The following is a 14,134-nucleotide window of genomic DNA, read 5'->3' on the forward strand; positions in this document are numbered from 1 at the left end:
CTACAGAGAAACCCTGTCTCGAAAACTGGGAAAAAAAAGGGGTAGGGTGGGGTGGTGGTGCTGAAGAGAAATCTCTGGTGGTTAAGAGCTCTGGGTTCAATCCCCAGCACCCACATGGCAGTTTACAACTGCCTTTCTAACACCAGTTCCAGGGGATCTGACACCCTCACAAAGACATGCAGGAAAAAACAACAATGCACATAAATAAAAATTAAAAAAAAAAAAAAAGGTATGTTCTTTAAAACAAACCAAAACTAACAAGCCTATTAAGATTCATGGGAAAAGACCAGTGAGATGGCTCAGGGTAAAGGTGCTTGTCACCAATCTGACAGTCAGAGTTCAATCTGTGGGACCCACATGGTGGAAGGAGAAACTTTACCCTGCAAACTGTTTTCTAACTCCACATACCATAGCACACCAGCACCCACAATAAATAAATGTTAAAAAAAATCTATGGGGAAAAGATCTGTCAAGTGAGTATACAAGTCTCTTAATAAAATGACACTTTTTCATAGTGTCCTTAAAAATAATATTGTTTTCCCAGGTGATTGTAGTGCACATCAGCACACAGGAGGCAGAGGTAGGCAGATCTCCATGAGTTCAAGGCCAGCCTAGTCTACAGAGCTAGTTTCAGGACAGGCTCCAAAGCTACAGAGAAACATAGATAAAATTGAAAAAAAAAAAAAAAAAAAAACTAGAGAGAGTACTTCAAGCTGTGCAAAAGTCAAATCCATATGACAGATTTAGAGACTATACTGTTTGTTTTGTGTTCAGAAGCAAGCCCGTGAAATTAATTCATGCACAGATACAACTGGTCACGAGGCACAGCTGAGCGGCACCTAACTAGCATAGACAAGGCCCTGGGCTTACTCCCTAGCACTGGAGTAAAAGGGGAAATTCCCTTCTCTGTTTTCATCTTTTCTATATTTCTGTGAGTATTCCTACGTACTTCACCAAAGACTTCAATGGAGTAAGAAGAAAACCAAACTAAAACTTCCATATGGAGCTGAAAAAATGGCTTAGCAGTTAAAAGCATACTGTTCTCACAGAATCCCTGAGTTCAGTTCCCGGCTCCCACGTCAGGCAGCTCACAATAGTCTAATAACTTCAACTCTAGAGGATCTGACACCTTTGGTCTCTTCAGGCACTTGCACTCAGGTGCACATGCCACCTGTACAAACACAGTTAAAAACTAGTAAAGAAGTCATAAAAATAAAGATCCTTTATGGGCTGCAAGGCTGCTTAGTGGAAAAAGGGCGCTCACACTTCCAAGTACGACAACCTGAGCTCGGTTCCTAGAACCCGCATAGTGGAGAGGACAGACTCTTAATATAAATTGTTTTCTAATTTCCATGTCCTGTTCAACATGCACGACAAAAAACACCCAAAACCTTTATGTTAACTAAAACATAAGTATGTCTTCTCTTCTGTGGGACTCAAAGTCTCACCTTCACTGAAGTCACCACCCTGAACCATGAAATCCTTGACAACTCTGTGAAAGAGACAGCTCTTATAATGTAATGGCTTCTGAGTTGATTTCCCTGTCCCCTTTTCACCTGGAGAAAGAAACAATCATAGGTCAACGAGAAGAAAAGACTGAAGTACTACAAAAGCCTCTATTTTTCTGGAGAACACAGAAATCAATCACAAATAAATCCTATTACAGCTAATATTTATTTTTTAATTGGTTAATTAACTTGGATTTTTGAACCCAAGTCTCAGTATGTAACTCAAGCTGGCATTACACTCATAACACCCATCTCAGCTTCCCAAAGGCTGGGTCTACAGGAGTACAAATCACACCTTGCATATGGCCCAGACTGGCCTTGAATTCATGCTCTTGACTCAGCCTGGGTTCTGGCATTTTATGTATTCATCCACATGCAGGTCTCACAGCTAATATTTCTAGGAATTATTAGGGCAATTGAAAATGAAAACAAACCTGTACAAAGACAACGAAAATTCTCACACGTTTTGGGACATACATCAGAAAATAATTCAAAGACAACTCTTCCAGCTGAAAAAGAAGGTAATTGGTTTAAATGTCTTGATTACAATTTTAAAGACTAGTATGAAAATGTTAATTAAAAACACTAATATTCTTACCAGGTTGATTATTAATGGCAATGTCAAAAAAACATCGAGGACGCTGGACCTTTATTCCCATGGTTCCAACACTTCAGTCTGTAAGTGTATATGATACAGTTTCAGGCAAGCAGACTAAAATAGCAAAGATTTTCCATTAATATATAAAAGTCAATTCTACTGCACATAAGTTACAAATGTTATTTGAATTTATTTTCCATTTGTTTCCATTGGGTAACTCATGACTTTTAGAGATTAGACTGTACTTTGAGGAAAATAAAAGACTTTAAAAGATTAAATTAATTACTGGGCAGGAGTCGTGCTAATCTCTATTATTCCAATTTTAGTAAATGTGCTCCTGAAGAGAGCATAGTCATTATAATATAATAAATGTCTTTTTTTTTTAATTTTTCAAGACAGGGTTTCTCTGTAGCTTTGGAGCCTGTCCTGTAACTCTGTAGACCAAGCTGCCCTCAAACTCACAGGTATCCACCTGCCTCTGCCTCCTGAGTGCTGGGATTAAAGGCATGCGTCACTACCACCAGCCATCATTATAATAAAATAAATCTCTATTTTACCAACCAAAGCCAGAGTGCCACCCCATAGAGAAAACTGTAATTAAGTATGTATAACTAGTGAACAGAATATGAACATTGCCTTTAGGTTGGGGGAAACAAACAATAAAAAACAAAACCCACCAAGGACAATTGAGCCAATCCTTTTGCTCCTAGGAAACAAAAAATGAGAGCTCTAATTAAAATGTGAGCTATTAAGGAAAAATATTCAAATTTCCCAACAAAACCAAAATAAATCATCTATGAAGAAAAGGAAGAGGTTTTTGTTTCTTTTTTTTTTAAAAGATTTATTTATTCTTTTTTAAATATTTATTTATTATGTATACAATGGTCTATCTGTATGTATGCCAAAGGCCAGAAGAGGGCACCAGACCTTATTACAGATGGTTGTGAGCCACCATGTGGTTGCTGGGAATTGAACTCAGGACCTTTGGAAGAGCAGGAAATGCTCTTAACCACTGAGCCATCTCTCCAGCCCGAGGTTTTTGTTTCTGAGGCAAAATCTTACTCTGTAGCTCTGGCTAACTTGGTACTCACTGTGTAACGCAGGCTGGCCTCAAATTTGAGGCACTCCACCTGCCTCAGAATCCCCAGTGCTGGGATGACAGGTGTGTACCACTACACCTGATCTGGAAGGGTAGTATTTCAATGACACTAATATATGGTAGAGAGAATTCTGACCAAAAGCACATTAAATTTTACATGAGGCAACTTGTGATCAAGAGGAACAAACAGCCTATGACAGGCACATACTAATGTGTGAGATACCATGTAGATAGCTTTATCTACATAGCAGGAACCTTTTACTTGACATTCTTCTTGTAAACCATTGATTTTAAGGACTTAAAATGTCCAATTATAATACTTGGTATGGAATGACACAGTAAGGTGAAGAGCAGATGTTATTCAGCAAGTACTGAATAACAGCCAAGCTAACAGACCAAACACTTTAGTCAAAAAAGACTAAAACACTTTTGTTCTTATTTAAATTATCACAACTAGATTTCTAAGGTGCCTCAGCAAACAATCTATGAGAATTCATTGTAAGCAGAGCCCTGAAAGGTCTGCATTCTTTACTATGAAAAGATTCTTCCTTTTTGTCTTTTTTTTTTTTTTTTTTTTTTTGGTGCTGGGTACATGCAACCTAGGGCCTCACACACAGCACTTGTATTCTATCACTGAGTTATACCTCTGCATACCTTGGCTGAAATTTTTAATTGAGACAATAGTAGGTTTACATCTATTACAGAAAATAACTGAAGGATGGGCATGCATGGTGGCACAACCCTTTAGTCCAAACATCGGGGGACTAAAGTCAGGATAACATAGTGATAGTCTTTTTACTATCCCTTAATTCCAGCACTCAGGAGGAAAAGGCACATGGATCTCTGTGAGTTTAGGGCTAGCCTAGTCTACATGGTTTTGCAAGACACCCAAAGCTACATAATGAGACCCTGTCTCAAAATAAGACAAAAACACTTAATGAACAATGGTGACACAAAAGATGGCTTATATACTATGTCTCTAAAGTTATTAAATGGAGTTGAGAGATGGTACAGTGGTTAAGAGCTTTTGAAGAGAATGGGCGTTTGAATTCCAGAATTCATATGGTGGCTCCCGACCATCTGTTAACTCCAGTTCAAGGGGACCTAATGCCCTCTGTGACCTCTACAGACACTGCACACACATGGTGAACACACATATATGTAGGCAAAACACCCACACATATAAAATAATGTTTAAAATAAATAAAATTACTAAGACGCTGTTACTAATCATCACTAAAGACTTAACAATTGCTAGTCATAAATAGGATGTTTCCTCTACATTTATGACTCTCAAATATCACTTAATAATACCTAAAGTCTGAAACAGCAAGACAAATATTTAATCAACATCTCAGTTTTTCGAGAAAAAGATTACTAAGATAGAAATTTTAAAGAAAAATTGAGTCCAGAAAAATTTCAAAAAATTGTTCATTCAATCCTGTGCTCCCAGCACTCCAGAGGGTTTTCTGTCTAAAACAAATAGCAAGATCCATTTCAAGAGGGAAAAATTAGTCACCAATTGTCTTAGAATATGATCAAATCTTTTGTGAATATATATTTGTCACAAATTTGCTTAGCCTGAATGAATTATAGCTAATATCATAAACCCACTGGGACAGTGTCCCATTTTGTACAGCAGTCAGTATATACTGCTCCATCAGATGGAATGCATGTTCTAGTTTCACCTTGTTTCTGTTATTGCTTATGAACTGTAACCATTTATCATATACTTGATGTTATAAACTCACTTTGCCTACCTGACTTCCACAGAAATTTGAGTGACACTGAATTTATTTTCTTATTAGAGATTTTTTTTTTTAAGGCAGGGTCTCCCAATGAAGCTCAGGCTAAACTTCAACTTTCAATCCTCCTGCTTCTACCTCCTGAGTACGGTGATTACAAGAGTGCACCATGAGACCTGGCATGGAAATACTTTTAAAATAAGAAGTAAAGTCAGTAAGCTCACACACAACACAAAACCTAGTTATACAAATACATGCAAAGTCCTAACTATAACTGTTACCATTTGTATTACTTTACTTTCCATGCAAATGATTAAAATATTATTTAAAGTGTTTATTAATCATTTTGCATGTCACCAATAAATAATATTTATAAAACAAAATGCTAAACTTCCTCAAATATATTTCAGAAACATCACTGAGTGGCCACAAATTCAGTTTGCAGTTTCATATGTAAACAGATTTCCATATTCACCCTAATGGGTCTTTAACCCTAAAGTACCAATTATTAGCCAGTATTTTAATTAGGTGATAAGTAATGTAGTGACTTTATCACATTCAAAGAGTTATCTGAAGTTTCAGAGTCAGCATTACATTGAGTCTCACTCTTAAAGAAAAAGACAGTGTTTTTTTAAAATGATTAAGATGTCAACCAAGTCTTTCTTTGCACCTTCTCATTCTTCTGGTTATGTTTCTTAAGATTCAATTTGGCGGGGCTGGAGAGATGGCTCAGTAGCTAAGAGCACCAGGTGCTCTTCCAGAAGACCTGGGGTTCAATCCCCAGCACCCACACGGCAGCTGACAACTGCCTGTAACTCTAGTTCCAGGGGATCTGGCATCCTCACACAAACATACATGCAAGCAAAACACCAATGCACATTTAAAAAAAAAAAAAAAAGATTCTGTTCAACCACAGTACTCCGGGACTCACTCTTCAAGTTGAATGGTCCTTCTTCAGTGAAAATTATAAACTCATCTATAAATTCCACTAAATCAAAATCTTTTTGTTTTTTGGACTGGTTTCATAAAAATTTTTCTTAAAAATTTTGAGACACAATCTCCCAAAGTTGTCAAAGATGGCCTGGAATACACTCTTTGGCCTATGCAAGCCACAAACTCAGAATCTTCCTGACTCAGTTTTTCAAGTACTTGAAATTGTATGTGCCACAAGTCCCTGCTAAAACTTTTTCTTCTACACAAAGCACAATGCCTGGGCCAGGAACTTCATCATCAAATAGAAAGAATGTTAGTTAATGCAAATATGCCTGAAAGCACTTGTGTTCTGTTGTTAGCTTTTATTTTTATTTTTTGTTTTCATTTTTAAAATATAATTTAATTTTATGTGCATTAGTGTGAGGGTATAAGATTCCCTGTAACTGAGTTACAGACAGGTGTGAGCCATGTGGGTGCTGGGAATGTTTAAACCCGGGTCCTCTGGAAAGACAGCCAGTGCTCTTAACCACTGAGCCATCTCTCTAGCCTTTTGTTTTTATTTTTTAAAGATCGTTTTATGTAACCTGGGCTGGCATCTAATTTACTGTGTAGCTTGAGAATGACATTAAACTCTTGATCCTCCTGCCTCCACCTCTTAACTGCTGGAATGACAAGTGTGTACCAAAACACCCAGACAGAGCTTTTGTTTTCTATAGCCTGCACTGCTCTCTCCTTACACATGTGCTTCTCACAAGAGATACTGCTATTACTGACTCTCCCAGGGTCCACCAGTAATAATCTTATCAGTCTGTACCGCTAATGGAATTGAGTCTGCTCCCTACATCTTCCTATTAGGATGCTCTCTGTTAAAGTGCTTTGTTGTTGTTTTACCATTTCTTTCCTTTTTCACTTCTTCAGCTCAAAACCTGATAACAAGAAAAATAATATGTTCTTATCAGCTAGGCTTATTTTTTAAAATTTATTATTTCTTGTTGTTTTGAGACAGGGTCTCTTTATGCAGCTCTGACTATCCTGCACACCCTGCATCTGCTATGTTTGTTGACAACTAACAACTTTCTTATAGGACTCAGGTAAGTTAATTAAAACTATTTCAGATCTTTAAGACTGTCTTTTATATATGCACTTTTTAAAAATTATGACACTTTATAAACCAAAAAGAAAAACAACACACTACTTCATTCACAATGACAATATAATTGTGGAAGTGCAACCACTCTTTGTCACCATGTTCTGTAAGCCCTTAATGGCATAAAACATTGCATTTACAAGCAGTACACTTAAAACTACTATCTCCTTTTTTTTGACATTCTAAAAGAGAAATATGTTAAATGTGGTGGGTGGGATACACGAAAATGAAATGTCATTCATGGAAAAGTTCTGGATATCAATGTAATGACCTAGAAATTTTTAATTTTTACAGTAAAATTTAAAATAAATAACTCAATAAAAAAACTGAACAACTTTTTAACTGTAGCACCTTTAAAAACTTTATCTTGTTTAATCTATAGAGTATAAATTATGGTATTTGTGAAAAATATGTGGGATAATAGTCTTGTACACTGCAAAGATTTGTCACTCGTATTGGTTTAATAAAACGTTGATTGTCCAGTAGCCAGGCAGGAGTATAGGCAGGGCAACCAGACTAAGAGAATTCTGGGAAGAGGAAAGGCAGAGACACAGACACCAGACAGATGCAAAGGAAGCAAGGGGAGAATGCTTTACTGAGAAAAGGTAGCAAGCTACATGGCTAAACACAGACAAGAATTATGGGTGAATTTAAGTCATAAGAGTTAGCTAGTAATAAGCCTGAGCAATAGGCCAAATAGTTTATAATTAATATAAGCCTCTGTGTGTTTACTTGGGACTGAACGGCTGCAGGACCGGGTGGATTCTGTCTATAGGGACTGGTGAGTTGACTCAGCCATTATGGGCACTTGTTGCTCTTATGGAGGACTAGGTTCAATTCCCAGCACCCACATGGTGGTTGATCCAGGGGATCTGTAGTGCCAGGTAATCTGACATACTCTTCTGGGGCACCAGGCACACATGTAGTACACATGTATACATGCAGGTAAAACACTCAGTGCACATAAAAATTATGTGCATATAAAAAAGAAAATTATGTGCATATAAACATAAAGTCAATACTCTAATTACTGATTAGTGCCACGTTGTAAACAAGTTTTCAGAAACATTAACATCTAGTAATGAGTACCATTATTTTGTGTTTTCCACATTACTTTGACATTTTTACTGCATTTATTTATTTAGCAGGGGGAGTGTGTGTGTGTGCACATGTGTGTAGATCAGAGGACAACTTAAGGGAATTGGTTTTTCTCCTTCTACTATGTAGGTCCCAGGGATAGAACTAAGGTCCTTAGACTTGGAGGTTTTTACCTGAACCATTTTCAGTCTTCTAAATTACTTCTAGGATTACTTTCAAGGAGGACTAAGTTTTGAATACAAAGAGAAGGGACCCTTTGGTACAGTTTTGATATTTTAAAAAAAATTAATTTTTTGAGAATTCTATACATAAGTATTGTATTTAAAAGTTTCTATCTCTCCCTCTCCATGTCTTCCCACAATTTCTCTTAAACCATAACTTCTGTATTATTGTTACACACATACACACACCCCACTGAGTGCGTTCAGCGTCACTCATACGTGCATATGTTTTAGGACTATTTGGGGCTCATCTCTGAGGACAACTTACTCTCCCTCTCTCAGCCGTCATCTTTGTCTAGGGTTAGTCTTCCCCATCCATACTGGCATATCAGTTGGTGCTGCTATTATGCAGATCTTACTCAGATAGTAATACTGGAGATTTCTTGTTGTTTCTTGCATTAATCTTTCCTATCAGGTCTAGAAGACACTATCTTGAAGTTTAGTTATTAACTGTCCTCCAAAGACCAAATGTTAAAGGTTTGGTTGCCAGCCTTTAGGATTACTGGGAGATGGTGGATCTTTTAGAAGACTGGGACTAACGGAATATAGTTGGGTAACTGGAAGGGAGCCCCTGGAGGTAGTATTGGGACAGCCCCTCCACCCTCTGCTTCCTGGACTCCAAGAGGAAGACGTTTTGCTCTACTGTGTATTCCCCACCATGTATTGCCTTGTCACAAGCCCAAAAACAATCGGTTAGCCATGGACTGAAGCCTCCACAACTGAGTAAAAATATATCTCTTTCTTTAAAAAGATACCTGCAAGGGAATTATGCTGGCTTCTTTAGCTCCCTCTTGAAGTATTCACATGGATCAAATAATAAGTGAAAATTAACTGAAAACATTTGCATACATTTATGAATGTATGCACTGCTGATGAATTAAGTAAAACAAGTCAACAACTTGTCAGGAAAGATACCTATGCTCTTCCAAATAGTACTGTTCTCTTTAATGTCTTTGCTATACTCAAACCACTGGCAGTTAAAACACAACACTTAAACAGGCATCTGTAAACTGGGGGCTTAGTGTGTGGCCAGTGATCCAGCCTTTGCCTCACAGATGGTCTTGGATCCGTACACACAAACACAAGGACAAGGGCTAGGAATACAGTTCAGTGTGGTAGAGTATGTGCCAACAATGCCACCAATCCAAAACAAAGCACGAAATTTTCCCTATCAGTAAAACACAAAGTTCTAATTAAAGTAGCTTTCTCTGAATATTTAAGTACAAAATACTGCCTGAAAATCTCAAGGTCCAAATTTTGGCTTACAGGAAGAAAAACCGTTTTTGCAGAAGCCACATTCACCCCAACCCACCTAGGGAGCAAGCGCGACAATCAATTCAAATAAGCATTAAAGCAACTGTTGAGCCATTAAACAGGAACATAAACTCTTCAGAAATAATTACACCCACGTATTAAAATTAAAGAGTGGGGTCCCTCAATCCCTAAGAAAATGATTTGTTTGTCTGAGGTAAGAGTCTCATCAAGTTGTTCAGGCTGGCCTTGAACGATGACCCCTTTCTTGAGTGTGGAATTATGGGCGTTTTGAAGCTCTATCTCAGAAGTTAAACTTTTAGGTTTGTTTAAAAAAAAAAAAAAAAAAAAAAAAAACTATAGAAGCAGCAACCATTCTAAGTATCTGTGCAATTTCTGGATTTGATGGCAGTCTTTTAAAACTTGTAAGACGCTTACTCTTCCAGTAACTCTTACAAAAGGGCAACTACTCGTCAGCATTCTTTACACAATGTGAGTAACACAAACACAAGCATGTTTTTTTATCCTTTCCGGTCTTAGCTTCTGAAAGTTCATATGAAACTTCCGTATTTCCAAAACATTCTATTATTTTTTTTTAAACGCACGGGTGACCAAACACAAACAAAAAGGGATCCTCGCAGTGCACCGAATGCGCCTCTTACTAAGGGGGGAAAGCTAGCGGCGTGCACAAGGTCGTGCTTGTCAGGTTCCCCAAAACGATCAGACACGGCCGGCGGCTAACGTTGACTCTCTTCGACAACAGAGTAAAAACAGCAGGGCCCAAAGCAGGACGTTTCTCCGAAAGGCGAAGGGGCTCAGAAACCATCTTCTAAGCGGAACGCTCCTCCCCAAAGGCCCGGCCGCAGCCAGCTGCTCGGGAACGTGGGAAAACTTCTAGAGAGTCAAGGCTAAGAGCCCGCGCTTGAGTTTTAGGAAAATCCTTAACATCAGGGGCCTGTGTCACTTAGGCACGCACGACCGTCGCTGTCCCTACCGGAGGAGAAGGTCGGAGGACGGCAGCTCGCTGTCGATTTTATTCCCGGGGACTCTGGCTCTGCGCCCGTCCCTCCCTAACCCTAACCTGACAGGCCCTCGCGCGGCGCCTCCCCGTCCCCCACGCAGATGTCCCACCTACCGTAGCGCAGCAGCGCTCGGTCTCCCGGTGGAGAAGCAGCATCCAAAACGCACCTAGCTCCCGGGAGCCGAGGCCGCCGTCGCTGCCGCCATATTACAGCCTGTGCGGCAAAATGCGTCAGGGAGGAGGTGTGCGCCGGGCGGGGAGGGCGGGGGCTGGAGAGGAAGAGCGCTTTCCTGCGCCCCAGGGCTCGACTGCCAGCCCTCCCGGTCGCCACGGGACCACAGGCCGTGCCGCTGTCCCCGGGGCCACCCCTAGGCACCCCCACAGCCCGGAGACCTCGACGGAAAGACGGTTACCTCGGCCCGGCCGCCCGCACGCCACGGCTCCGCCCCTCGCCCTGGGCCCTTCCCGCTCTCGTACCCGGGGACCGCCGCGAGTGACGCCACGCCGACGGACGCCTTCGCGCCTCTCACCTGCACCGCCACCGACGTCTCGTCTCCCGGCCCGGCCCCCGTAAAGCGCTTCAAATCTACCGCCGTCAGGAAAGGCGCTAAAGCCCACTAACCGCCTCCCTCCCCCACGGCCCAGTCCAGGCGTGGAGGGAAAGCGTCGCGCCGGAAGTGCGTCAGGGGTGGGTTGAAGGCGTCTCCCGGCGTTCCCTGCCTTTCGTCACCATCTCCTTGAGAGTGTAGGCTCTTTAAGTCTTTTTAAATACATGCCTGACAGGTAGCATAAGGTTCTCTGCGAGTTGGTTGGGTAAGTATGTCTCCGTCAGACTGTCACAGCGCTCTCGAAATGAAGCACTTCACTTTATAAACCTTGGCATGCGCTGTCAGGTTATTTAGAAAGACGGTCTGCCTTCCAGGAGCTTCCGATTTTCACTTTCACCAAATGCTCAAAAGCCAGTAATAAAAAAAAGAGCTACTTTCGGGGCGTGGTAGCGCACGCTTTTTTAATCCCAGCTCTCGGGGAATTGTATTTTCTGAGACAGAGTCTTACTGTAGAGCCATGGCTAGCCTGGAACTCTATGTAGACCAAACTGACTTCAAACTCACAGAGATTCGCCTGTCTCAGCCTCTAATCCCAGATTCTGGGATTATAGATGTACGGCACCACGCCAGGTCCTTTTTTTTGTATATATATGTTTGTGCCTGTCTGTATATGTACTGTGTGTGTAGCTGCCTGCAGAGAGGTCAGAAGAGGGTATCAAATAACCCTGGAAATGGAATTAAAAGTGGTTATGAGCTACCCAATATGGTGCTCCTTCAAGAGCCGTAAGTGTTCTTAATAACTAAGCCATCTCGCCAGCCCTTGACCATTTGATTTAGTTCTCAATGATGGAATTAAGAATCAAAGCGGCGTGCTGGTTCAGGCCTTAAAACATTTTTTCTTGCCGGGCGGTGGTGGCACATTCCTTTAATCCCAGCACATGAGAGGCAGGCGGATCTCTGCGAGTTCGAGGCCAGCCTGGTCTACAAGCGCTAGTTCCAGGACAGGCTCTAAAACTACAGCGAAGTCCTGTCTTGAAAAACAAAACAAACAAACACATTACCGCTTATTTTCATCTGCCATCTGTAATCCAATGCATCATATTCTAATCATCCAACGACATGGACCTGGCAGATGTTAGAATAACATGATGGAAGGAATTCAGATTCCTGACTAATTAAAAGACGCCTTTCAACAGACCCATTCACCTAAAATCTTACTTTGTAACAGAAATATATATAGTATATATATTTATATCCATATATATATATATATATATATCCTTAGTATATATACCATAGTACTAGGACAAAAAAGAAGAAAGAAATTCCAGTGGAAAAAAATAAGTCTAGGAAGCTGGGAAATGGTGATGCACGCCTTTAATTCCAGAATTTGGGAGGCAGAGGTCTACGGAGTGAGTTCTAAGACTGCCAGGCTGTTACACAGAGAAACGCTGTCTTGAAAAAAACAAACAAAAAGATGTGTTCTCTACTAGATTGAGAGCAAGAGCATGTCAGGATCCCAGAAGCTTATTCCATATCCTTTCCCACTAATTCCACCACCGCACCCCCTGTTGTGTGACAGAACTTTTCCTGGGGAGATGCAACACACATGCCTACTCACCCCAGATAGGGAGCCCACAACAGACTGGAGACCACCAGAGTCCAACTTGGTGAAACAATGAGTGTTACTAGGGTTGTTTACAGGAGCAGAATTTACCCAAAGGCAGCTATATCACCGAAGCCCACCCCAGCATGAGTGACAGCTCCCAAAAGCTGGGAATGTGAAACATACTGCCCAGCCTGCAGGCTGCTCAACAGTTGGGAGAGTGTCCTTTCCAGGTGCCTTGGTTGGTTTAAACCTCTTCCAGGCAGCTTGACTGGTCTCTGCATCTTCAAAAGCAGGCAGCTAGTCTGGTCTCAGAGAGACTTGACTGAAAGTCCCCAAGTCGTTTTTTGCAGCTTGACTTCCCTTCCTGTTTGAGGCAATCTCCTCTTTTATTGCTGACTCTGGCAGCAAGGGGGCTTAGTGAATCTGATCAGTTTCAGGAACTTCCTGAAGCTATTTTGAGTTAGTTCCTCTCCTGTTAAGGAATTTTCTGTTCAGAATGGGATGTTTAAATCTTGGGAGGAAACTGTTGCCCTGCTTCTGTCCCCGCTCGGGGCTTGTCCTGCAGCCCTGGTCGATCACTTATGTGGTGAACTATTAAAGTCTTTGAAACCTATACATGCTGTCTCTCTCCTTCTTTGCAGCACACAATGGATCAGGTGTAACACCCACATGGCAGCTCACAACTGTCTGAAGATCCAGTTGCAGGGGATCTGACACCTTCACACCAATGCACATAAAATAAAGTTTTATATATATATATATATATATATATATATATATATATATATATATATCTTGGGGGCTGGAGAGATAGCTCAGCAAACTGGAGCTCCTGCTGTGCAACCCTGAGGTCCAGAGTTCAGACTTCCTGGGTAACCCTGTAAGCCCAGCTCTGAGTAGGGTATAGAGACAGGAAGTTGCTGGGACTCACTACTGGCTTCCAGCCTAACTGAGAAAATACAAGCTCCAAATACAAACTTACACACATAGACATAGGCACACACAAATAAAAAAACATTTTTTCCCTTTGTTTTTTGAGATAGGGTCTCTCTGTGTAACAGCCCTGGCTGTCCTAGAACCAACACAATTCACGTACGCAATTGTAACCCCATTCTTCTGTGAGGCTTGCCACCCTCTACCACATAAGAAAGCCATTGTGAAAGTCCCCCCCCACACACACAAGAACTCACCACCCTCAGATGGCCCAGCCTCAGATGCTCATCTTATCATCCATAACGGAGAGCGTGCAACTGCTCCTCTCAAACACATCCTTGGTTCTTTCAGACCCTGCCTAGGCTCCTAGAGTGTTGTTCCTTTTCCTGGGGAGATATGGAGAAATGTCTATCCATTTCAGTG

The 14,134-nt window shown here is 41.0% G+C and overlaps 1 protein-coding gene across 11 annotated transcripts in view; it reads right to left on the reverse strand.

The window, feature by feature from the left end:
• Ppig (peptidylprolyl isomerase G) overlaps positions 1-11,297 on the reverse strand; it is a 32,079-nt gene extending 20,782 nt beyond the window's left edge. Inside the window, exons 1-6 of one of the 11 annotated variants that reach the window (XM_057754832.1) lie at positions 11,152-11,297; positions 4,966-5,140; positions 2,784-2,812; positions 2,107-2,220; positions 1,943-2,017; positions 1,449-1,556 (exon numbers count right to left, since the gene is read on the reverse strand). In XM_057754832.1, the coding sequence (XP_057610815.1) occupies positions 1,449-1,556; positions 1,943-2,017; positions 2,107-2,167 (244 nt within the window). In that variant the 5' untranslated portion in view covers positions 2,168-2,220; positions 2,784-2,812; positions 4,966-5,140; positions 11,152-11,297. The other 10 variants (XM_057754830.1, XM_057754831.1, XM_057754827.1 and 7 more) reach the window with 10 other exon arrangements.
• Positions 11,298-14,134: the final 2,837 nt, after the last annotated feature.

This window comes from Chionomys nivalis, chromosome 22 (assembly GCF_950005125.1).
Source record: "Chionomys nivalis chromosome 22, mChiNiv1.1, whole genome shotgun sequence".
Lineage (NCBI taxonomy): Eukaryota > Metazoa > Chordata > Mammalia > Rodentia > Cricetidae > Chionomys > Chionomys nivalis.